The sequence below is a fragment of the Narcine bancroftii genome, chromosome 1, assembly GCF_036971445.1.
Source record: "Narcine bancroftii isolate sNarBan1 chromosome 1, sNarBan1.hap1, whole genome shotgun sequence".
In the NCBI taxonomy this organism is placed as follows: Eukaryota; Metazoa; Chordata; class Chondrichthyes; order Torpediniformes; family Narcinidae; genus Narcine; species Narcine bancroftii.
Genome location: NC_091469.1, coordinates 49368330 through 49394895, shown reverse-complemented (window position 1 = coordinate 49394895; position 26566 = coordinate 49368330). Strand labels below are relative to the sequence as shown.

Here is a 26566-nt window from a genome sequence, read left to right as displayed (position 1 = left end):
GGAATGTAAAGCTAAAGGGAATGTTTTGGAGTGAAAAAGAAAAAAAATTAAAAGGGTCCTGAATGGCATCTTCTTCACACAGAGGATGATGGGTTTATGGAACAAGCTGCCAGAGGAAGTGGTAGAAGTAGAGACAACTGTTATGTTCAAAAGACATTAAACAGGTAACACAGATAAAAATAGTTTAGAGGAGTATGGATCAAATATAGGCAAATGGGACTAGTTTGGTCAGCATGGACAAGTTGACCAAAGGGCCTAATTCTGTGCTGTAGAACTCTATGGCTCAACTGCCCTTTCCCAAGATGACTATGGTAATAATTCACTAATTAGAGACATCTCAAATTAATAAAAGGTGAAGAATAAGATTAAAGAAAGAGTTTAGGAAGCTGCACAATGACAAGAAAATTAATAATTTTGAATATGAATCAAAATAGAAAGAACAATTACCTTACTTTGCATGGATGGATGAGGAAACATAATGACTTTCCTCTCCAGAAATAAATCATAGAGTATCAGATGTCACTGTAAATAATTTGGTCAATTGTACTTCTTTGCTTCCTGCTCTTTGATAGAACATGTTTAGACCTACCTAGAAAATACGTTAACCTTGTAATAGTTTAGACAAAGTAATGATATAGCATATAAAATCTGGACACATAGTAATAATTGTTAATAATTGAGCTAGAAGTGCCTTTAAGTCAGATATTCGATTAAAAGGTGAACAAACACATGGAATCAAATTATGCATGCCCTATCAATATTGTGCTATATCGAATCCCCTTTCACCTCAACCACAACGTTTGGGAGTCTGTACTACCTGAACAGATTCCTTTCTCAATGAGTGACATGGTTAGTGTATAGGTTAACACAATACTATTATAGTACCAGCAACCCGGTTTTGAATCCAGCACTGTCTGTAAGGAGTTTGTACGTTCTCACCATGACAGGGTGGGTTTCCTCCACATTCATTGTGTTATTATTAATCTTTAGTTATGAAATATATATTTTTAGTAAAATTACTTTTGTGGGTTTGGACACGGGGACACACAGATCACACAATTACACTCAGAGAGAGAAGCCATTTTAAGAGTTGAAATGTCTGATAAACAACCCCAATAAAACTAGAAGTGTTTGTTCCTTGGAATATCTAGGACAATGGGGTTGCTCAAGGAGGATATCTAATTAAACAAAAGACTCTTCGCTTGTGTACCTATGTTGTTAGAATGGAAATTCAGATGGCAGCTGTGTACATAAGGAAGCCATTCTGCTGGTCAGCAGACAATCTAGAGTCATATCCACTCATAAACATTTGGAATTTAAACTTCAAAGACAGGAATGATGTCATGTCATGTGGTAAAGACATTTCAAGACAGAAAGCATTTTTGAATATGAAGGAACTAATTTCATACTGAAGGCAGAAGACTCCTTATCATCCTATGGGTAACACAGGATTGAAGAAGGTGCTTGACCATCCTGTAAGTCACACAGGATTAAAATGCAGTAATAAAAGGCTGCTTGTGCTCTCCTTATGAAAAGAAAGAACACCAAAGAAGTGGTTTTGATGAAAATAGTCACACCCGACTGTCTCTTTAAGAGAAAACACTCTCATTGTAACCATTGAAATTGTCACTTTAGATTAAGAAAGCAAAATTAATCTTGCATCTGAAACATAACCATTTTTAAATGGTTACTTCATTTAACCCTTGCCTGGGTTTGTGAAATCATCATGGAAGAAACACAATCACTGAAATCTCCATGCAATAGGGGGAAATCATTCGTATGAAGAAGCTATTCTCTGAAAACTACTCTACAAGAAATTTGTGAGTTTTGAGAAGTCTGATGCCTCACACCAACTCCATAATTGCTTTTGTTCGAAACAATTTCAAGAATCTGAGTTTCAAAACAAAACTGACTGAACTTTAAAATCATCTCTTCAGAATTATGTCTGAACTATAATGATTTTGGCTTTGTCTCTCTCTTTCACACACACACACACACACACACACACACACACACACACACACACACACACACACACACACACACACACACACACACACACACACACACACACACACACACACACACACACACACACACACACACACACACACACACATCCACAAACACATCTGCGCATAGTGGGATTAAGTTAGAACTAAGTTTAGAATTAAGTAAGAAGTGTTCTGTTATTAATAATAAAAATTATTGGTTTTGAAAATACCATAGTCTTAGTGAATTTCCATTGCTGCTGGTCTAGTACGTAACACAGGTTAGTAGGTTAATTGGTCATATGGGTGTATTTGGGCGGCACGGACTCATGGACCAGAAAGGGCTACACCATCCTGTATCTCTAAAAATTAAAACACAACAAACCACTGTTATCTCAAACTACGCAGCTGTGAGGTTCTTCCTAATCACATCTGTGTGTGAAAATATCACAGCAGCCTAAACACAGAGCTATTCAAGTGGCTCAGCAAATTATCCAATGAGCATTACAAGGACCCAGCTCAAAAGCAATCTTACAAGAAACCAGGAGCAAGAAGGTCTTGTGAATTTAAGAGCTGGACTTCAATTTAACTCTTTTCCACTCAGTTGCCCTTTTCAGAGCTATGAACTTGCAGCCCAATATCCCTCTGTATATTGTAGCGAGTGGTGCAGTGAATAAAGTACAACAGAAGTTGTCTGTGAGTCGAACCAACAGAACTGTTTAATGGAATCTTCACAGGAGTTTAAATAATTTCAGTTGGTGTGCTATCACTATCACCCGACCTCTGAAGTCATGCACCTCCCAGAGTTCTTTGTGCCCCCCCCCCCCCACCACCCCTGTACCCAGCCACCGGGAACTCCTGATCTTGTGGAGGACTGCAACTACAGATGCCGGCTTGATAATGGAATGATGCAGTTCGCTAAATAATGCACACCCCCAAAACCAGAGTTCGAGGTGACACTGCAGTCTTACCTATATGGCTAGAACAGGCCAGTGGGGGAATGCCACCAGTACCAGCATAAGGCGATCTACCAAAACTGTTTTTTTCTGCTGCCAATGTCTATAACAAACGTGGAGCCGTCATTCTGTAGCACCTTGAAACTGCATCCTGTGTGCAAGCCTATGCAGGCATATATAAAAGCAGTCCTTGAGTTCAGGTGCCAGGTGGTTGAGATAGGCACCAGTGTACCCACCTTCTCTCTTAAATGTGTGAGTACTGAAGTGGGAGATCCCTGCTGCCCACGTGCTGCCAGAAAGAAATCCACGGGACCATTAGGAGGGCTCCATAAACCAATTTTGCAGAGGATGTAGCTAGATCTTCCTTCAGTGTGGTATGGATACCTAAAAGTACCCAAGGCAGTTCATCTATCCAATCCAGTCCCTTAAGACATGCCATGAGAGCGGTTTTCATATGACTGTGAAAATGTTCCACTAAGACATTGGACTGGGGATGCTAGGCCATTGATTGATGCAGTTGCGTGCCCAGTAACTGTGCGATCGTGGACCATAGCCTGGACGTAAACTGAGCTCTTCTGTCAGAGGAGAAATGTGCTATCCAACTGGTGATGAGGGCTCACGCACAAGCTGAGGCGGAGGTGTCAGAGAGCAGGACAACTTTTGGCCATCTTGTGAACCTGCCTGCTGTTGTGAAGAGGTGAGTAGCACCCTTGGACGGGAGCAATGGGCCGACGAAATCCACGTGGATGTGATCAAACCTGTGTTGCATGGGTATAAAAACCTGTAGTGGGGTTTTGGTGTGGCGCTGAACTTTTGAGGTCTGGAATTGGATGCATGTCCTTGCCCAAGCACCAACTTGCTTGTTTGTGACAATGGAACTGAGCCTCAACCTGCTCGAACCAGACCTGTGGCTGCGAAGTCCAAAATACTGGAAGTTTGAGCGCAACGGCATTCTGCACATCCGTAGTGAGATCCAAAATGTCATTTGGATCATCAGGGTCACTAAATGTAGCAAGCGGTGCAGTGAATAAAGCACAACAGAAGTTGTCTATGAGCTGAACTGGGAGTTTAAATCATTACAGTTGGCATTATCACAATCACCTGACCTCTGAAGTTGTGCACTTCCCTGAGTTCTTTGTGCCACCTGGCCACTAGGAACTCCTGATCCTGTGGGGGCCTGCAACTACGGATGCCGCTTTGATAATGGAATGGCATGGTTCACCACAATATCCACATTCCAGAGATCCATGCCATATACTCTATATGTCCTGTTGGTATTTGAAGTTGCAAAATAAAGGTCAGCCACCTGATTATTAAATTCAAATTGTTTCCTAATTTGAAAATGAAATTTCATTAACAAGTTATGTTCATGGGTTTGTGTCCCTGGAGCGAGAAATTCATTTCCTCCTAAAATCCATTCAAATAATACCAGAAAATGTGGGTTTGGTTTTGGTTTCATACCTTTACTAATTTAGCACCCTACCCCTGTCATGTTCTAGCAGAGTTGGCTTTGAACTATGTTCAGCTAACTCCCAGTAGTTATACTAATAGTGTTAATGTGATAATTGAGTGCATAACTTGATAAATTGGAGATCAAAGTAAATTGTTATTAAATAATAATCACTTGAAAAATCATAATTGAGTAGATAGAATGATTTAGAAAATCAGGAAGATGAGTAAGATGTTAACTCTTTCAACGAAGTTTCATTATTCAATAACAGCCACATGACTAAGGAATGGAGCTCTAACTGCTGAAGAACCAATATTGCAAGAAGGAGGCAAGGAGAGGAAAGGAAATTGAAAAATTCGAAATAGCTCTTATTTTGTCAGTCAGAGCCCAACAACATGTTGGCCAATTGCACAAATTGTGCTCTCCCTCTTCAAATCTGATTCACTTCTTATCTCTGCATCATCTTTTCCATCACTGTTTCTTGCATTCGGTCCGTTCAACTTCCCTATTTTCATTGCCTGCCTTTCTTTGTTATTTTATTTTTGTTCCTTTCTCTTTGTTTTTTTTTTCCTTTTATTGAGATTTCATGATATGTGCAGCATAAAGACAACAGAAATTACACAATTAAAATGCTCTGTCCAAGTCTACATAGTATAAGAATCATATATAAATTCCAAAGAGTGAAAATGTGACATAATAGAACTAATTCTCCAAAAAAAGAAAACAGAGATAAAGAAATATTTGTATTTTGTATATATATAAACAACTAATCTACTCAAAAATGAAAAAATTAAAAAAAACAATAAAAAAAAAAACAACTGAGTGGTCTATCCCGAGGATCTGTCAAATAGTTACATGGAGAGGAGAGGACTGGATGGGTATGGACCAGGTGCTGATCAGTGGGACTAGGAGGGTGGGGATTTGTTACGGCATGGACTAGTAGGGCCGAATTGGCCTGTTCTGTGCTGTAAGTGGTTATATGGTTATATGGTTATATAGTTTAAAACATAGCTTCAGATAACAAAAATGGCAAGAATTATATTATATCTGGAAAGGAAGAGTTAATTCGCAGAACAACGCCAGTTATATCCCATGTAAGTAATCAATAAATGGTTTCCATGTTGCTTTAAATTTAGTAGTTGTATCTAAAGTATAACTTCTGATTTTTTTTTCTAGATTTAAGAAAAACATAATGTGAGAAAGCCTGTGAAATTATGAAGGAGAATCAGAGTCTTTCCATTTTTAGTAAAATGCTCTTCTAGCTAATAGTGTAGAAAAAGCTATAACTCGATATCAGAAAGTAGGTAAAAAACCTACATCTGTAATAACAAAAAGAACAGTTAAGGGGTTAGGTTGAGCGTATACAGAGCCGTTGTCATACTCACACTCCTGTTCAGCTCCGAATCATGGGTCCTCTACTGGCACCACCTACGGCTCCTAGAACGCTTCCACCAGCATGGTCTCCGCTCCATCCTCAACATCCATTGGAGCGCTTTCATCCCTAACGTCGAAGTACTCGAGATGGCAGAGGTCGACAGCATCGAGTCCACGCTGCTGAAGATCCAGCTGCGCTGGATGGGTCACGTCTCCAGAATGGAGGACCATCGCCTTCCCAAGATCGTGTTATATGGCGAGCTCTCCACTGGCCACCGTGACAGAGGTGCACCAAAGAAAAGGTACAAGGACTGCCTAAAGAAATCTCTTGGTGCCTGCCACATTGACCACCGCCAGTGGGCTGATAACGCCTCAAACCGTGCATCTTGGCGCCTCACAGTTTGGCAGGCAGCAACCTCCTTTGAAGAAGACCGCAGAGCCCACCTCACTGACAAAAGGCAAAGGAGGAAAAACCCAACACCCAACCCCAACCAACCAATTTTCCCCTGCAACCGCTGCAACCGTGTCTGCCTATCCCGCATCGGACTTGTCAGCCACAAACGAGCCTGCAGCTGACGTGGACTTTTTACCCCCTCCATAAATCTTCGTCCGCGAAGCCAAGCCAAAGAAAAAGAATCACCAGTATCATTGATAGAGGTTTAAAAATATTCAAATTTTTTTTTAACACAGGACAGGACCAAAACATATGAGTCAACGAAGCCACATCAGAATTGCATAATCACATGTAGAACTTGTATTAGGAAAGAAGCAAGCTAGTTTATCTTTAGACATACAAGGTCTATGAACTATTTTAAACTGTATTAAAGAATGACATGCACAAAATGAAGAAGTATTAACTAGTCTAGTAGTTAATACTAGACTAGTTCCAGGAGATAATGTTAGTTGAAGTTCCAATTCCCATGTTTGTCGGATCTTATCCATGGGGATTAATCTTAAATTTAATGTAAGAGTATAAGTAGTACAAATTAAACCCTTCTGAAAGGGGTTAACTGGAATGAAGAATCAAGTAAATTATCTGGTTAGATAATTAGACATTACAGTATTCAGGAAATTTCTAATCTGTAGATACCTAAAAAAAATGTGTATGGTAAATTATACTGGGTAGAAAGTTGGTCAAAAGACATCAAATCACAATCAGCGAATAAATCTACAAGAGAGATCATTCCTTTCCAATTAAGGAAGTTTTGGTCAAAAATAGATGGTGTAAAAAAATAATTAAGATATATAATATAAAAATCTTTGAAATTAAAATCAAATACATAATGAATATTTAATAATTGGATTGGAAATATACATCTTACTGACTCCTTTCTCTTTTTTAAGTATTAGATTCATTCTTGTTTCCTCTGTCATTTTCATTTCAATTATTTAAATATGCTTTGCTTTAAAGTAGAACAAAGTTCCTCAATGCTGTCTGTAAAGCAGAGCTGACATTTTTCTTCATTTTGATACTAGTACATTTCACACTTTTCTTTAACAGGGAGCTTAACTAAGTTGATACAAACACAGAATCATTCTTCTGAAGTGCAGTGACAAATACAAAACTTATTCTTCAAAGCCTGAGAGTTTATATCTCAGTGTAGAAAGATCGATCCAAAGATCCTACATAAAGAACATAATTAATATTTATTGCAGAGGGACCTACAATTTCAGTACAAAGCTGATCAATGGGTCGGTGCAGCTTGAGTAATTTTTGCCTCATGAAGTAATAGCTTGTGGGAAATAGGGTGTCTGATTTTTTTTTCCCCCAATCTGAATTATACTCCTGAGACTGATTATTGGCTCACAGAATGAAACTACCAGCAAGATCCTATGCAAGATCTCAGGAAGCTTGTGCAGAACTGAAAAGGCCATGGTATAGGAGGAAATGTGTTAGAATAGATTGAAAAGCTGGGTGTCTCATCAAAAACAGCTGGAATAAATGGGACTTTTACAGACTGGAAGGAGTTAACTAGTGAAATACTGCAGAGATCAGTTCTTGGCCCTCAATTATTCACTATTTACATTATGACCTGGAGGAAAGAACAGTGTTCAAGATTCCCAGATATGCCATTCATACAAAAATAGGTAGAAGGCCATGTTGTGATGAGTCTATTGTGTTCCCGAAGCAAGGAATTGATAGATTGAGTGGGCAAAAAAACTAGTAAATGGTTTAATTTGGGAAATGTGTGATCATGCTCTTCAGAAAGAGAAATCAGAAGGTAAATTATTGAGAAAGATTGCAAGTGAGGGAAAGATTCAAAGAAGGTTCTGGGGAGCAGTGGATTGGCGCAGGGCACCTAAAATGGGGAGGACACCCCCTGTTGAGGAGAAGCATGAGATAATCCTATAGGGAAGGAGACCATAGCAGCAGACTAGTGAGGGGCTCAGTGGCTGAGGGATTCACACAGGCCATGGGCTGCTGAGGACTTGCAGTCGAAAGACCCTCACAGGCTGTGGTCTGCTTGGGAGACTGCCTCATGGGAACTAGGCATCAGAACTGGGATTCAAGAGGGTGTTGAGGGCAAGAAGGGCTCCTGAAGAGCCTCAAGCACTGACGGCTTGAGATATCAAGGAATAGAGAACTATGGGGAAATGGCACTCGTAACACAGGCTAGAAAGTCTGATGGCTTGTTTCTGCTTCTATTTTCATGTCTTATTGTGTTCTTTCATCAATTCCCGAATCTATATTTTGTGTCAAGGCAGGACTTGTATCAAGGACATTTCAAATCCTTTTTTTTAAATCAAAACCACCTATATGAGATGGTGGTGTTATTTTATTGATTGAATTTGTGTTCCAGAAACAAACTTGTGACTTGAAATTTTACAGTAAACAGACTTCTGTCAAGTGACCACATGGGAGATCTAATTTCTATTGTAGATCATTTTAGCAAAAATTCATACTGACCATGTTAATAAAATCATTCACTGGCTGAATTTCATCACAACCTCAGAAGGCTGCATTTATGGACCCATTCAGAAGAATGGTCCAAATTTTGTGAATGCAATGACAGCAAAAATATCACCATTCACCATCTTTACATCAAGATAGTGAAAGCAATCTTCAAGCTTCCACATTTGCTATTAGTGATCCAGTCTTCCTCACCTGGATCTAAGCAAATCAATTATAATGACAGCAATTTCAGTTATTTATGCACATATCTCACTGTAAAATGATTGCTTGCATGAGGTCCAAATGAGTTTTAATTGTGTACTGCATCATAAACTTCTTGCATCATAAACAGCACAAACTTCTTGGATCTCAATAAATGTTAATGTTATGTACATGCATACATCACAAGTGGGAGCAGAAGCAGGCCACTCAGCCTCCCACTCAGCCTCTCAAGCCTGCTTCACCACAATAAATTATTGTCTGATCTCATTGTAACCTTAAATACACATTCCCATCCAACATCTCTGCACTACACACGCACGCGCACACATGCACACACCCTCCCCACCCCACTCCCTAGCTGCTCCCCCACCCCACCCCCCATAATCTTCAGGAATCTATCTAGTTTTATTTTTAAAATATTCAGAAAATGCTTTCACTGGCTTTTGAGGAAGAGTTCCGAGATCCCTCATTTCAATCAGTGACCCTTCTAGATTTTCCAACAGGTGTGGTCTACACATCCACCATGTCAGGATCTCTCAGAATATTATATCTTTCAATCAAGTCCCTTTGCAATTTTCTAAACTCATGGATGCTAATTTAGCCTGTCCAATCTTTCCTCAGAAAACAATCTGCCCAATTCTAGTAAACTTCTGAATTACTTCCAATGTAATCATATCTTTTCTTGAAGGAGACCAATAATACAAGCAATACTCCAGATGTACGTTTGACCAATGTCTTATATAACTGAGGCATGACCTCCTACTAGAAGTTGTATCTATCTATTTTTTCCTCAGCTAATTGAAGCTTCCAAAAATCTAGTGAATTTTGAAAAGATCAAATCAAACACACCAATTTTTTCTGGTCTTTTCTATAATGATCCTAGGATGATGTCTATCAAGACCTGACAAAAATCGCCACTCTGTTGTCTGCTTTTTTCCTGACTACCTTCCTCAATTCTAATTCCTACTTTGCAGCTTTTCTTAGATGTTACTTGTATCCCTCTGCAATGATGATAGATGCAAAATTAATGTTTAAATAATTTTCCTTCTCCTCAGCCTCAATTTCCATAGAATCAATGCTAATGTTAATAATTGTTTTCTTTTTTTTAAATCCATAGGAAGTCTTACCATCTCTTTTTTATATTTTCTGACTAACTTTATCTCTTACATTTTTTTCTTCCTTTCTAATAAAGCTGACTTTATGTAACTTTTCTTTAAGAGGAATACTATCTTTGACCTGGTGGGAATGTTCCAATCTTAATTGCTTTGTAACATGTTTAAAGATTAATCAAAAATTGTGATTTTTTTTCTGGTTTGTGAAAAATTATTAATGTGATTGATTCCTCTTCTACCTTAATACTGTACAATTATGTGTGCAGGATGCTAAAGACCTGTAGAACTGCTAGTTGACATTAACTGACCTCAAAAGATGACAGGACCAGGCCACAAAGATCAGGTTTTTGCAGGTATGTTTCTTCAAGCTCAGTGCTGAACACCATTTCTTTGCCTTTTTGTTCCTGGCCACAAATTCTAATTAAATACAAATTGAACTGTGACTTCTGTTCATTTCTTAAGTTTTTTCATACTATTACGGGGGCAGGTGGCTCCTGCCACAGCAGCAAAAATTACTTGCTTCCATTTGATTAACTATTTTTCCATGCCCACAAAAAGATGTAGCTTTATCATGAATCCTTTCCCTTAGCTAAACAGTCATAGTATCCATAGAGTCTTCAACAAAGCATAAAACTAACATCCCAAATGATGAATCTCTAAATATAAATATCAAGCTCTACAAACAGAAGAGGTTGAGGGGAGACCTGACAATGGTTTATAAAATCACGAGGGGTATGGATAGGGTAAATAGTCACAGTCTTTTTTCCACAGTAAGGGATTCTAAAACAAGGGGGCATAGATAAATGTACAGAGAGGAAAGATTTAAAAGGAATCTGAGGGGCAACATTTTCCACACAGAAGGTGGTGGATATATGGAACAAGCTGCCAGAGGAAGTGGTAGGGACAATGTTTAAACAATTACAATATTTAAAACACAGGAACAAGAATAAGAATGGTTTAGAGAGATTTAGATCTAAGGCAGGCAAATGGAATTTGCTTATATAAACATGTCTGGGATGGACGAAGTAGGATGATGAGCCTGTTTCCATGCTATAAAGCTCCACGATTCTGTGACTCTAAATAAAGAAAACAAATTATATTCCACCAATGATCAAAAGACTGAGGAGATATGACTCAATCAATATACTATCTTTTATTATCAATTGAACTTAAGCCATTGGAGATGAGATTAGGTGTTCTCATACTTAGTACATGAATATCTCTCTACTTTAAATTGGTGTAGGTTATATAATGTGCTGCTTGGAATCTGTGTTCAGTAATAATTGTTGGCTTTAATCAGTCTGCTAACATGCTTACAGTGTTTTAACTGTTGTTCCAATTCAACATTTTCTAAGATGGCACAATGTTGAATTGGAACTACAGTTAAAACGCTGTAAGCATGTCAGCAGACTGATTAAGGCCAACAATTATTAGTGAACACTGACTGGTATAATCTTTCTTTGGCTTGGCTTTGCGGACGAAGATTTATGGAGGGGATAAATGTCCACGTCAGCTGCAGGCTCGTTTGTGGTTGACAAGTCCGATGCGAGACAGGCAGACACGGTTGCAGCAGTTGCAGGGGAAAATTGGTGGGTTGGGGTTGGGTGTTGGGTTTTTCCTCCTTTGTCTTTTGTCAGTGAGGTGGGATCTGCGGTCTTCTTCAAAGGAGGTTGCTGCCCGCCAAACTGTGAGGCGCCAAGATGTACAGTTTGAGGCGATATCAGCCCACTGGCGGTGGTCAATGTGGCAGGCACCAAGAGATTTCTTTAGGCAGTCCTTGTACCTCTTCTTTGGTGCACCTCTGTCACGGTGGCCAGTGGAGAGCTCGCCATATAACATGATCTTGGGAAGGCGATGGTCCTCCATTCTGGAGACGTGACCCACCCAGCGCAGCTGGATCTTCAGCAGCGTGGACTCGATGCTGTCGGCCTCTGCCATCTCGAGTACTTTGAAGTTAGGGATGAAGGCGCTCCAATGAATGTTGAGGATGGAGCGGAGACAACGCTGGTGGAAGCGTTCTAGGAGCCGTAGGTGATGCCGGTAGAGGACCCATGATTCGGAGCCGAACAGGAGTGTGGGTATGACAATGGCTCTGTATACGCTTATCTTTGTGAGGTTTTTCAGTTGGTTGTTTTTCCAGACTTTTTTGTGTAGTCTTCCAAAGGCGCTATTTGCCTTGGCGAGTCTGTTGTCTATCTCGTTGTCAATCCTTGCATCTGATGAAATGGTGCAGCCGAGATAGGTAAACTGGTCGACCATTGCATCTGATGAAATGGTGCAGCCGAGATAGGTAAACTGGTTGACCGTTGCATCTGATGAAATGGTGCAGCCGAGATAGGTAAACTGGTTGACCGTTTGAAGCAGCTGGCCTCAATTATAGCAACAATAGGTGGGATACGAGAGTGGCACTTAATCTCAAAGCTGGAGAAAAAAAATTGAATTATACATTGGAAAATAAAATTACTCTGAGGAGCGTTTTGGTTTAAAAGTTTAAAATGAAGAATTTTTTCACTGTGGATAAACAAAATGAACCCTAAGAAGCCAAGACAGCAAAAAACAAAATCAGAAGAGACACCAACCCAGCCAGGAACGTCAAGTGAAAGGCTTAAGGCACAAGAGTCGTCTTAGGACCAACTGAGCCTGGCAGTGTTGGGGGGTTTGGCATGAGGCCTGAATATAATCCTTGAAAAGAAGGAGACTTTATGCAATCACTTTATAGGTGTTGAAACCTCAATGAGAGAGATGTCAGAGAAGATGATTGAATTTAAAGAGTCAATTGATGATTTAATGGAACGAATGGGCAAAGTAGAAGTGGACTTGATTAAAATGCAAGAAAAGCTTTGGATGAAGATGCAAAGAAGTGGGACTTGGATAAGCAGGCTGTGCTGGACGATTGACTACATGGAGAATTTTAGTAGATGGAATAATGTTCAGATTATTGGTCTGAAGGGAGGGACCCAAGGGAGAGACCCGGTGAGCTTCTTTGAAACTTGGATCCCATGAGTGTTGGGAGAAAATAAATTCAACGGAAAACCAGAAATAGAAAGGACTCATCGGACCCTCAGACCCAGAAGAGGGTTTAATAAGACTTTTGAGTTACAGGAAATGGGAAGCAGTTCTGGGAGCAGCATTTGATTACTCCAAGTAACACAATGGCCCACTTGAGATAGATGGCGGAAAGGTCCAACTTTGATTAGCAAAGGAAGGAGCTTGAAGATGTAAAAAGGCAATTGTAGTCAAAGAACATAAAATACTTGATGATATATCCTGCAATTCGGAGGGCCGAAACAACGGATGGCAATCAACATTTTATCAAGAACTAAGGAAGAAGAGGAAGAATTTTTAAGAAGATCATGAAAAGATTAAAGATATTATGATGATGATGAAGATTTGATGAAGGATACTTCTTTTAAAGCAGCAGAAGGTAGACAAAATATATCGGTTGGCGGGATTTTAATGTCTGTCAAGATCCGATATAGGATAAATCAGTGAGAATAGTAATGTGGGTAAAGGCTGCAAAAGCGACACTATAATTTATGAAAGATTTAAATCTGATTGATAGCTGGAGGCATCTTAATCCCATAGAGAGAGACTACTCATTCTACTCAAGGGTCCATGACTTGCATACAAGGATTGTTTTATAACTGTGCAGGCATTAAAAAAAAAATCAGAGTTGTGAAAACAGAATACCTGGTGAGGCTATTGTCAGATCACTCACAATTAACTTTAAATATTGCGATAGTGTAAAATGTGTGCAGATGGCATCTTAATGCCACCTTGTTAAAAAGGACAGAGTTTATTAGGAGACACATAGAACTATTTTGTGAGACAAATCTCTCCTCCACCGATAACAGCTTAAAAGAGAACATAATTTGGAATTGGATGGTTTGGGGAAGAGATAACAGAATTGGAGAAAGAATATCAGAGGATGGGCTTACAAGAAAAATATAGATTCTTAGAGAATTAAAAAATGAGATAGAACACATTACAAATATTTAAAAACTAAGCAAAAATATTATAAATTCAGTGTAACTCTGAAGTATATTGAAATTACTTGGAAGCCGGACTCTCCCTTACTCACAGCATGATGAACTGCAAAGATGAATATCTGTATACCTATGGAGAAAATTACATATAATCTAAAAAACAAGATATGGGAGCCATATTTGGATCATATAGGGGCCCAGTTATAATAATGATAATAACAGATGTTGCTACAATAAAAACAGATGTGGCTTTCTTGCACAGATTTTTTATGGATAGTATAAATGTGAGCTCCGACAGTGTATGGATTTATATTTTGTAGGAAGGGGGAGGGTTATTAGTTTGGTTTTTTATATGAAAAAGTTTAATAACATTGTGATATTGAATATTTTATTATGCATATTTATTCAAAAAATGAAAAATAAAATATTCAAAAAATGTCATTAATTCATGAAGTAAACAGCACCTACCCTTTAAAATATTTCAATATTTATAAGGGAACACGACTGTAATATGGCTGAAACCAGACAACTTACCTACAACAACAAGCAGAGTCCAAATTAGATATATCCCACTGTTGAAACATGTTGCATACTGTCGAAATAAGTACATGCATATAGGTGGCAGCACAAAAAATAGAACATTGCTGATCTGCAAAACAGAAGTTAAAATAAAAGCATATTATATAAACAATGCAACGGCATAATTATAGTAATTCAATAAACAGTACTTGGAAAGAGCAGGTCACAGTCAGACAAGAGCCAGACAACTTTAACAAGAACAAACTTCATTGCAGAACAGAAAATTATTGAGAAATTGTTATGTGAATGACCATAAAATAAGAGAAATCTCAGCAATATAGTTTTATTTAACACACGATACTGCAAATTAATCATTGAACTCTATAGAATATATTTTAACATATGAATCTGAATCTTGGTTTTTTCAAAGTTTATTCCTCCTTTTCAATATCTGAGACTATCCCACAGGCAGGGGGACAGTGCAGTGCAGTACAGCAGTGATAATAGAGTTGCCTGAGCTGCCCCATAAGATGCCTGGAGAGGCCCCATGAGGTGCTGGAACTGCCCCCTAAAGTGCCAGAGTGGCACTCCAGTGAGTTCCGGCAGCACTGCGCCCTTGCCCATATGGAAAGCAGGCATTTCTTGACAGACATACAAAATTTGTTTCTGATCATGATCCTGCACACTTTAAAACAAATTGCCTGTAATCAAAGTGTTCTGTAAATATTTCAGCATGTGAATAAATATCAGTGATGCACTTCCAGTGCTCATCTGGCAGTTCTCTGTGTCAGTAGGGCCTGGGTTCAAGTTCCATCCTAAAGGTTGAACCCAAAAACCTACCCATTTTACACATTATAGTACTGACAGAATGACACAATGTCCAGGATGCTGTTCTTTGGATGGGACATCTCACCAAGCTCGTCAGTGTAATATTACCTTGAAAAAGAACAAAGTCTATTCACGAAGAGCTATGGACAATACTTGTCCAATAATTACTATTGCAGATAGAAAATACACATTTATCACAATGCCTGGATCAACCATTAAGCAAAGTAAACATGTCTTAGGACACCAAGGGAAGGGGCACCACAGAGTTTGTTCCAGACCCGGATTTGCCACAATACAACTGAACTAGGGCCCCACAAAAAGGAGGACCCCGCAATAAATGAAAAAAAAAACATATAGTTAATATAGTTGTGGAGTCTGGCCTGGAAGAAAACTAACTTTTAATCTATTATTTCACATTCAGCACTTATTAAGTCTTAATATCTTATCAGTTAGACAATGAAAGAGTCAAGGGGAAGCATTGTTGGGCTGTGCTTATGGTATCAGTTGACCTTAATGCAGCCCTGATGTGAGAACATGCTGTGTAAAACTTGATTATCATACATTTCACATTACTGAGACGTCTGCCTCCCAAGAATATTAATAATAGTAATATTTTGGTACATCCTAACAACTATTTTTCACATGAGTGTACGGAGCCCCTGGAGCTCTTCTTAAAAGTGGAGCATGTTACTGTATTGTTTTGGGAGATAAGCAGGTATAAAAACAAGAAAATGAATACTGGAAACGATGCTTTGAGGAAGGCAGTGGGGGCGGAGGGGGAAACCTAAACTATATGTAAGCAGTTGGTCCTGGAAACGAAGTGAGGGAAAGCAAGCGACTCCTTTTGCTCTCAGCCTCCAAGCACGACCCAACCACGACTTCCCCAAATGGTCGGCAGGCGGCACCCCGGGCATTTTTTAAAAAAAGAAAAGGCAATAAATATAAAGTTTATTTTGCAAGTGTTTTCATCAAAAGGGCATACTTTTGGACGCACTCTAAGGAGGGCCATGTGAAGAGAAACTCATGTCTGTTTAGCAAATGGCTCAGCCGGATGACAGCAGTCTGCAACTCCAATTCCAACTGAAGAGGATAAATCCCTTCTGCCAAACTTCCGCAATGATCAAAACATCAACAAAAATTCCTATCCAGGAATTTTTCTGCTCCATCCGCCTCTTTCCCCTGGGAAAATTCACAAGCGCTTAGTCCTCAACTATGTCAATTTCAGGAAATGATTTCTTTCAATGAGAACCCTGCGTTAAACAAATAAACCCTCATACAGACCGTGTTGTAAAATTCAGCAATGTTGGAGACGATCATGTAATTGCCCTCACACCAATCCACTTCAGAGCTGCCAGCTCGAAGTTGGTTCCAAAACCTGGACATCGCTTCACTCTGTTTGTTTGCAAGTTCAATTTCCGAGTGCCGGCGATCTCTGGCAGCCGTCTCTCTCTCTCCACGCATTCAGCCTCAGCAGCCGGACATGTTTACACCAGCACTTCGGTGCTCAGCAATAAACTGCATCTCCCTTCGCCTGCAATGCCACACATGGTTCACCCGCTTTGCGTGGCTGTCTTCCTGGTGCCTGGGTTTCCCTTCGCGTGGATCGCTCTGTGCTGGGACAATGTGACGCCATCTGTTTCTCTGACACGGCAGGGTCAGCAGACTCGCCCCTCTCCTAATCTGGCTCCCGGACGGCAGGAAAGTCGGCCGTCCGGACACATCTCCGTGAACAGTCCTCGAGTGCCACAGCAGTGCTGATCGAGGCGCACTTTCAGAAGGATGAGACCGATAGAGCGAGTAACTATCTTTTTCCACGAATGAACTCCTGCTGCTGCATAATACCTGCACGATACGGTACAGTTGTGGTCACGAAGGCTGATTTATCGCATGGAGCATAGAGACAGGATGTAGAGTTGGACGGAAAGTGGCAGATGGCGTTCAATCCGGATAAGTGTGAAGTGATATATTTTGGAAGGTCGATACTTGAAGGTGGAGGGCATGGTTAATACCAGGATTCGTGGAAAAACTGAGGAACATTGTTGTCCAAATCCATGAAGGTCGCTGGGCAGGTTGATAGGGTAGTTAAGAAGGCTTGTTGAATGCTGGCTTCATGAGCTCGATAAAACTCTGGTTAGACCACATTTCGAATATTGTGTTCAGTTGTGATCACCTCATTATAGGAAGGAGGTGGAAGCTTTGGAGAAGGTGCAGAGATTTACCAGGATGTTGCCTGGATTGGAGAGTGTGTCTGATGAGGTAAGGTTAACAGAACTAGGGATTTTTCCCTTTAGAGTGAAGAAGGATGAGAAGTGATTTAATTTAGATCTACAAGAGTATGAGAGTCATAGATATGGTGGACAGTCAACATCTTTTCCCCAGGACAACAGAAGGAAACATCACAGGACATATGTGCAAGTTGAGGGGAGACATGAGAGGTTTTTTTTTTAAACAGAGAGTTGTAGGTGCCTGGAATATATTGCAAGGGGTGATGCTAGAGGCTGGTACAATAGGGACATTTAAAGGACTTTTAGACTGGATCCAAGAAAAATAGAGGATTATGGGTGTGAGGTAGGGAAGCTTTACATTGTTGAATATATAAACTTATATACATACTGTAGCTCACCACTACATTGTGGACCAAATAGCTTGAACTGTGCTGTAATGATCATTTTATTCTGTGTAGCTAACCAATCCTGGCATGATGGAAAGTATCGTTACCACACAATTCCATCTTTGCCATAAAATGGTGATACAACATAACACCATCATTTTCAATCAACAACAATATGTAGGGCATCACTGTAATGTTACAAATATATAGAATGGTACCATCACTACTATGAAGGAGCTTTATAACTAAAAGGACCCCAGCAATTTGGGATAACACCATCATTCCCAAACAGTAGGCAGAGAGATATGGACACACCAAACATGATGCAGGTTAACAATATTATCTGGATTAATGTAGTGCCTTTCATGGCTCAGAAAGGGTCATCTGCAGGGAGCAGTTGCAGAGGTTGGGAAACCGGAAGTGGCCCAGGAGAACTCAGATAAGTCATGAAACAAAGAGAAAAATCTTCTCACAAAAGGTTGAGTATTTTGGAAATTTTCTAACCGAGTGACTGGTGAAGGCTGAAAGATTAAGCATATTCAAAGCTAAGATGTTTTGCTGGTTGTCAGAAGAATCCGCATTTCTGGGGAATCAGGAGGGAAATGGTTGAAAGATAAATCAGATTATCCATCTTACTGAATGCTGAAAACTCAGCAGGTCAAGCAGCATCTTTGGGGGCAAAGGGGTGGTTGAAGTTTCAGGCCAAAACCCTGTGTCAGGACTGCAAGTGTAGAGTAAAAGAGTGTAGAGAGATGGGGAGATGAGATGGGCTGTTGAATGTATGGAAATCAAAGGGGCTGTGTTTGTAGTGTGTATTAAAATGGTTGACTCTGTGGACCCAGTGCCAGTTTTTATGAGGTTTTGTAAGGCATAGTGTCTCATACAAGGGTGGCCAAACCATGGCTCACGAGCCACATGCGGCTCCTTGAGATGTAATGTGCAGCTCGTGGAAATATGTTGGCTGGAGGAGATACCAGCACTCTCAAAGCCTCCTCGGGACACACCAAATCCCTGCAGCCAGGCCAGGGGATCCCAGAATAGTCATAGCCAGTCTGCATGACAAGAAGAGGGAGAGGGCACTGGAGGAACAGCCCCTGCAGAGGGGCGGAACAAGCAGTGCATGCCGGAGTTGAGTTCTCCTCACTCGGGCTGGGCCACACCACAACAAAGCGCCGTCAACGTGGGATGTGTGGTAGGAAGGTCAGGCAATGCTGAGGGTCCTCTGCAGGGAGTAGCTGCAGACGTCAGGAAACCAGAAGTGGACCAGGAGAACTCCAATGAGGCATGGCCTACCCCAGAGGTGGGATATCTGTCTAGACAATCTGACAGAGGGGAAACAAGATGATGGAGTGGAGAGGCTGGAGGGGTTTCCCAATGAAGACCTCATCTAGGTATCAAGCCAGGACAGATCTGGAGCTGGCGGCAGCAGTGGTGGTAACCCCGGCTCCACCGGATGGAATGTCAGTACCAGGCACCATAACCCAGCCTCTGTTCCCAGCAGACACTCCCCCCATCATGCCAGTGAATGGAAAGAAGGGAGTGGAAGATGGGATGGAAAGGAGCAGAGCTGTGGGGCTGGCCTCACCCTGCCGCAGGAGGCATCTTTGCTTCAGGTTGCTTCCCACATCATGTGCTCAGTCATGGATGCTGCAATGGTGCAGGTATCTGCAGAGACCAATGGCGCAATTCCTGAAGAGAACACATCAGGAACAGGATCAGGAGTTGTTCATCCAGCCCATCAACTTGCTCCCACATTCAGTGAGATCACAGTTGATCTGGCCATGGAAGCAGCTCCACCTTTCCCCCAAAACCCTTAATTCCTCTATGATGCAAAGATCTACCTTACTGTATCATAAAAAAAATCTATTGAGGCAGCTTCTACGGCTTCCTTAGGCAGAGATCTCCACAGAAAATCAATCAGGATTTTGATAACATTTGGGGTGGGTAGGTGGGGGTGTAATTTTTGATTATTGACACTAATACGAATTAGCAGTTTAAAAACTACATACATGAATAAATATTATTATGTGCATGTATTTATTTATATAAAATTTTGTAACAAAATATCGATGTAAAAATGTGCATGCAATATTTTTTCATGTCTTGTGGCTCTCAAACATCGTATGTGTGGCTCTTGCATTAAGCAAGATTGGCCACCCCTGGTCTAAAAGAACAGGCTCTGCATAGTTTCTTTGTAGAAAGGCCTTTCTTCAGTTGCCTTGTGGAGTTGAAAGGTACAGAAAATCAGAAGAAAGACCATCAGATTGGATCAGGAAAGAAATTAAGTCAAAGAAAAGGATGGGGGCCAGAGAAATCAACCAAGGAGTCATGAGAATACAGGGTAAATCAGAGAGCCAGTCAGTTGTTGGTCTGTTACATGGAAAATGCACATACTTCTCCAAATGGTCTAGACATGTCATTACCTCATTTATTTTAAAAATCTAAAACCATATATTTAAAAGGTGACATGGCTAGTGTAACAGTTGGCACTATGTTATTACAGTGCCAGTGACCTGGGTTGGAATCCGGCACTGTACATTCTCCCTGTGTCTGCGAGGGTTTACTCTGGGTGCTTCCAACCTTCAAAACATACAGGGATTTCAGATAAATAGGAGTATTTGGGCGGCACGGGATCATGGGGCAGAAGAGACTGTTACCATGTTGTATGTCTAAATTTTAAAAATGTAAATGTTTAAATTCATTGCTTTTCTCAATGGTGGATAATCATTTAGGTGGCAGAATAGGTGCAACCAAGGATCTGGAGACATTCAGGGTAATTTGGAGAGATGGCTGACAGTGTACACAATCGCTCTGAGAAGTCAGAGTGCTTGAGAAGGTGATCAGGAGGTCAAAGTCAGACAAAGTGGGGGAGATTCAAACTAGAGGGCATGGTTTAAGATTGAAGGGGGAAAATTATAAGGGGAACATGAGGGGAAATTTCTTTACGCAAAGGGTGGTAGGGATGTGGAATGAGCTTCCGACAGACGTGGTCGAGGCGGGATCATTGGTTACATTTAAGGAAAGACTGGATAGTTACATGGAGAGGAGAGGACTGGAGGGGTATGGACCGGGTGCTGGTCAGCGGGACTAGGAGGGTGGGGATTTGTTACAGCATGGACTAGTAGGGCTGAACTGGCCTGTTCTGTGCTGTAAGTGGTTATATGGTTAAAGTCCCTATTAAGGAAAAAACTTGAAGCAACAGGAAGGACATAAATGCTGATGGAACCGGGTGCCACCTAGTGTGAGGAACTATAAGTGCAAAAAGAAAGGCTTTGAAATCTGGGGTTAAACAATAAAGACTTCAAGACGCTTGGATTGTAACTTAATACACAAAAGTGTTGGAGAAACTCAGAAGGTCACAGCCATCAGCCCCGCACGGGCTTTGAACGGTCCGTTGAGGGAGCCGACAGTGGTTTTTATTTGAGATCCTTTGACCTTGGGGGTCTGCGCCCAAGATGGTGGCGCCTATTAATCAGCAACAGCCACCAGGGTCTTGCAGACTTCAAGAAAGCGGAGGAATGGAGCAAGGCACCAAAGGACGGGAAGACCAATCCCCATTTGAGAAGAAGAAGCTGAAGAGACGACCCATGGGACTTACCATGGAGATAGACCAGTGAGGGGGCTCTGCGGTGGGCTGCTGGTGACTCGAGGTAAGGTACCCATGGAAGCTGTAGGATGCTGGAGATGCTGTTGGGAGATTCGCGCCAGACTGCAGACTGCTGGTTCGAACTGGCTGGAGGGGTAGTAGGTATTGGAATCAGGATGCAAGGAGGTGCCAAGAGTGCAGAAGGGTCCCTGACCATGTCGGAGTTCAGAGCTTGAGCTCGGGTTGCCAATACGTTGGACTGAACTCTGGGTAGCTGCGAAGGCTGCAGAAGTGCTGGAAGCCAATCTATAAACATTCAGCGACTCGAAGGAGGGTGTGGGTGCTCTCTTTTGCAGAAGGGTCCCTGATCTTGTCGGAGTTCAGAGCTTGAGCTCGGGTTGCCAATACGTTGGACTGAACTCTGGGTAGCTGCGGAGGCTGCAGAAGTGCTGGAAGCCAATCTATAGACATTCAGCGACTCAAAGGAGGGTGTGGGTGCTCTCTTTTGAAGAAGGGTCCCTGATCTTGTCGGAGTTCAGAGCTTGAGCTCGGGTTGCCACTGAACTCTGGGTAGCTGCGGAGGCTGCAGAAGTACTGGAAGCCAATCTATAGACATTCAGCGACTCGAAGGAGGGTGTGGGTGCTCTCTTTTGAAGAAGGGTCCCTGATCTTGTCGGAGTTCAGAGCTTGAGCTCGGGTTGCTAATAGTTTGGAATGAACTCTGGGTGGCTGCAAAAATGCTGGAGGCCAATCTATAGACATTCGGTGACTCGGGGGGGGGGGGGGTGGCGGTGGGGGGCTCTCTTTTGCTTCTCTTTCTCTGACTGTAAGGAAATGTAAGGCACTCCTAGGCAATATCTGCCCATGGTGAATCTGTGTGCCTTGCAGCAGGCAAAAGGGAATTTCATGTAATAGGACACTGTTTCATTATTATGACAATAAACTGAATCTTGACATAACCCAATGTTTTGCTCTGTCTCTTGCATGCTGCTTTCACTGTTACCACTCATGGGATCCAACAACGTTGAGAAGTTGATGCCTCATTTTTAAGTATGCCCAGCCCTATTCCTCGTATGCCCTGCCGCATGTCTCAATGTTGTTGCCTGTTAGCATTGGTAAACTATGATGTGCCGGATCAATGAGCTTACACATTATAGTTGAACACAGCTGTGCTGCTGACCGTGGATACTTAGGTTTGATCTGCCATATCTTTTCTGAATACAGTACCTTCCATCAACTGTTTGGAACATCATTATGAGAAATCTTCTGTCATCAGCAGATAAGGTCTTCCTTGGAATACCAGTCCCTTTGTGATTACAGAGCTCACCAGTATGCTCTTTCTTTTTAATGATGTTCCAAACTATTGATTTTGATAATTGTAAGGTTTGGGAGATCTATTACTGTTCTATTCTTGTTTTTCAGCCTCATAATGGCTTCTTTGATTTTCATTTGCACAACTCTGGTCCTCATGTTAAAAAATGGAAACTACAGACTCCAAAGGTAATCAAAAGCTTAGAAGCAAGTCTAGCTCTCTTGTATCTGCAATTCAACATACCTGAGTACTCACAAACACCTGTGAAGCCAAATGTCCCAAACATTTCCCAAAGGGACTATGTATAAAAAATGTTGTAATTTCTACATGGTTAAACCAAAATGTATACAAATATCCTTGAATAAAATCTGGAATGTGTACTTTAATTACACGTGAATTGCTTGATTACAAATGTAAAACTATATGTCCCTGAGGTAAATAAAGAAAAAAAATCTTTGTTCCAACATTATGGAGGGCACTGTATATCGCATTTAGTACGTTGGTGCAGTGAAACAGCTTGAAGGGTAGCTTTGGTATGTATATAGGTTTTTAATCTCCACAAGGACAGTGCAGTGGGAAATGCTATCAGATATATTTTGGCAACTGGACATTTGTTAGGAGATCTGCAAGATGTTGCTTTGATACGTGGACTTTAGTTATAGGGAGAGAATGGATTGGATGGGCTGAATAAGGGTTGACCTAATAGAGGTGTATAAAGTTATGAGAGACATATATGAAGTTGATAGTCAGAATCCTTTCCTCTTACTATGGATATCAAAAACAAGAAGTGAGAGAAAGAATATTTAAGAGGAATCTGAGTGGAAGCTATTTTTTTTCACCGCAGAGGTTACATCTGGAACTCACTGGTGATAGAATCAGATTTAACGACAGTTTTTAAGAGACATAACGACAGACACTTGAATAGGCAAGGCATGGAAGGATAGAGACCTAATGTAGGCAAATGGGATCATTGAAGATGGACAAAGGTCAGTTTAGATGAGGTGAGCCAATTGACTCATTTCTGTGCTGTATAACTCTATGATTCCATAACATTTCTGATTGTTCATCACACCATAGGAAAGGTGTGATTACTCAGAGGATGATACAGAGGAGCTTCATCAGAAAGTTGCCTGGGTGAGCATTTCATTTAAGAGGTGGGCCTGGACAAGCTTGCTTCGTTTTCCTTGGAATGAAGAAGGCTGAGGGGTAATTTGATCAAGGTGTACAAATTGCAGAATGAAGTATATAGTTGGAAAGTTTCGTTATCTATAACAAGTGGATATAGATTTATTAATTGGAATTTGGCCCAATTTGTCCACACCACCCATTGATATTATTCCTATCTACATGCTCTTGCTTCATAGCCTTCTATGTCAAGGCAATTCAAATGCTTATCTATACACTTTGTAAATGCTGTCTGCAATCCAGCTTCAACCACTCTCTCAGGCAGTGTACAGTGTATTCCAGATACATACCACTGTCAGGCAAAGAAATTTACCCTCATATCACATCTAAATCTTTTTACACCTTATCCATGTCTTTGTGCTCGATTTATCTACTTCTGACATGGGGAAAACTTTCCAGCAGTCCACACCAAACTATACCCCAGTCTATGCAAACTATACCTCAACCATATCCTCTCTTAGTCTCCTCCTTCTTTCCTCTTTGGCTTGGCTTCGCGGACGAAGATTTATGGAGGGGGAAAAAGTCCACGTCAGCTGCAGGCTCGTTTGTGGCTGACAAGTCCGATGCGGGACAGGCAGACACGATTGCAGCGGTTGCAAGGGAAAATTGGTTGGTTGGGGTTGGGTGTTGGGTTTTTCCTCCTTTGCCTTTTGTCAGTGAGGTGGGCTCTGCGGTCTTCTTCAAAGGAGGTTGCTGCCCGCCAAACTGTGAGTTCTCCACTGCAGGGAGAACAGTACTAGCTTCTCCAGACTTTTCTCATCACTGAACTGCTCCATCTCAGTCAACATTCTGATGAATTTCATCTGCACCTACTCCAGCACTAACACATCCTTCCTATTGCATGGTGATCAGAACTGCATGCTGTGCTCCAGCTGTGATCTGACCAAGGTTTTATTAAGTTGGAGTATGCTCCCTACTTCTAAATTCAATGAAGTAACCATAAAAAGGCTGGGGAAGGTGAAGAAACCAAGAAGTGATAGGGTACTAGACAAAATGAAGATGGGTATAACAAGTAAAGGGTGACAGGGAGTGCAGAAGGCAGTTTTGTAAACACGGAAAAGACAGATGGACACCGTGGCATCGGATTAATGTGGGAGTTACCCCAAACTGGAAATTTCTGAGTTTTATCCTACCCCAGACCAGTTTCGCTACTTCCAACTGACCTTTACCTCTTCCCCACACCCTCCCTTCCCTGTGGTTTCCACCCCTCCCCCACCTTTATTTGTCTAGTTCCAACTGTGAATATTTATTTATGTGTGGCAGCACAGATCCTCACGGTGAACCGGCCCCGCTTGTATCGCCACGTGGCGGGGCAGCCATGGGGAAATGGCGTCGTCAGAGGTTTCTCTCTGACTCCATCATCCCTTCCAGCGCACACCCTGGGCAGCAATTATGATGTCACAATGCACCAGGTGACTGAGCTCATGTGGCCCTTATTGGGTCGCGCTGAATTTGAATGAAAACAGTCGTTAACGACCCTCAACGTGGTGGCAGTGTTTCTTCCACTGCTCACGCCTCCATATATGTATAATTTTATATTTGTATTTTTCTCTTTTTCTGTCATGGGATATTGTGGTTTGGGGATTTATATTACAGAGAGGCTTTTAATATTTTACCCCTCCCATGTCTATGAAAAAATGTTAAACTTAATTATTTTGTGTTTTTATATATTGTTTTACTGTATATCTGAGTTTAATAAATCTAGTGGAAAGTGATTACATTCCAACTAGACTGATTATAGAAGTTATGGTATCAATCATTGTATCTCATTGTGTGCTAAACTGATCACCGCAATTTCTAACATCAGCAAATTAATGCAATCAAGGTAAAGATAATTAAGTAGTAAACTGGGGATTGACAAAATTTGGAAACAATGAACAGAAGTGCAGATTTAAAAAGGCCCATTTCTAGAAGGCTAAGAGCAGACAAGGAGAAACCTGACTTTACATTTATTGCAGGGTCTTTAGCAATAAGGAAAACATCTTTATTCTCTTTCATTTGATATAATGAACAACCAACTGGGACGCATGGAGTGACTGATTCCATTAAATGATAGCAGAATAATGCATTTGCAGTATTGTTGGCATGTTCCACGAATATCTGTGGTATAATTCTTTATTTTACTTTATCAACTTTGTTTTGCCTTTTTCAGGTTAATGTTGAAACCTTAGAGCACACATGTCAAACTCTGGCCCGCAGGCCAAATTTGGCCCGCGATATAATTATATTTGGCCCGCAAGATCATATTAAATATATATTAGAGTTGGCCCGCTGGCCGCCGCGCCAGTAAAGCGCATGCACACTGAAGGTGAAAATGAAGACGCCATAGGTGTGGAGGGATCTCAGAGTCCCGAATCCCGGGGATCGGAGCGCCGCACTCAGCCCGTCCGGCTCCCGGACACACAGACGCAGCTGGAGTTGGGGACCATCCTTGCTGGGTCTGCGCTTCAGTGGCGACGCCGGACCAAACGTCTCGTTGGTGATGCCTTCCCCCTCGCTCCGTGCGCGGTGGACCCTGCCTCCCGCTCCTTTTGTTGGAGA

At 41.3% G+C, this 26566-nt stretch overlaps 2 protein-coding genes across 5 annotated transcripts in view; one reads left to right on the top strand and one right to left on the bottom strand.

The window, feature by feature from the left end:
* The window catches only part of acer2 (alkaline ceramidase 2), a 108040-nt gene extending 90731 nt beyond the window's left edge, over positions 1-17309 (bottom strand). For 2 of the 4 annotated variants that reach the window (XM_069926592.1, XM_069926605.1), the window contains exons 1-2: positions 16613-17308; positions 14519-14633 (exon numbers count right to left, since the gene is read on the bottom strand). In XM_069926592.1, coding sequence (XP_069782693.1) covers positions 14519-14633; positions 16613-16792 — 295 coding nt within the window. In that variant the 5' untranslated portion in view covers positions 16793-17308. Of the gene's footprint in view, positions 1-14518; positions 14634-16612 lie in introns of all 4 variants that reach the window. The other 2 variants (XM_069926598.1, XM_069926584.1) reach the window with 2 other exon arrangements.
* rps6 (ribosomal protein S6) overlaps positions 17096-26566 on the top strand; it is a 32591-nt gene continuing 23120 nt past the window's right edge. Inside the window, exon 1 of the mRNA XM_069926614.1 lies at positions 17096-17128. Coding sequence (XP_069782715.1) covers positions 17111-17128 — 18 coding nt within the window. The 5' untranslated portion in view covers positions 17096-17110. The remainder of the gene's footprint in view (positions 17129-26566) is intronic.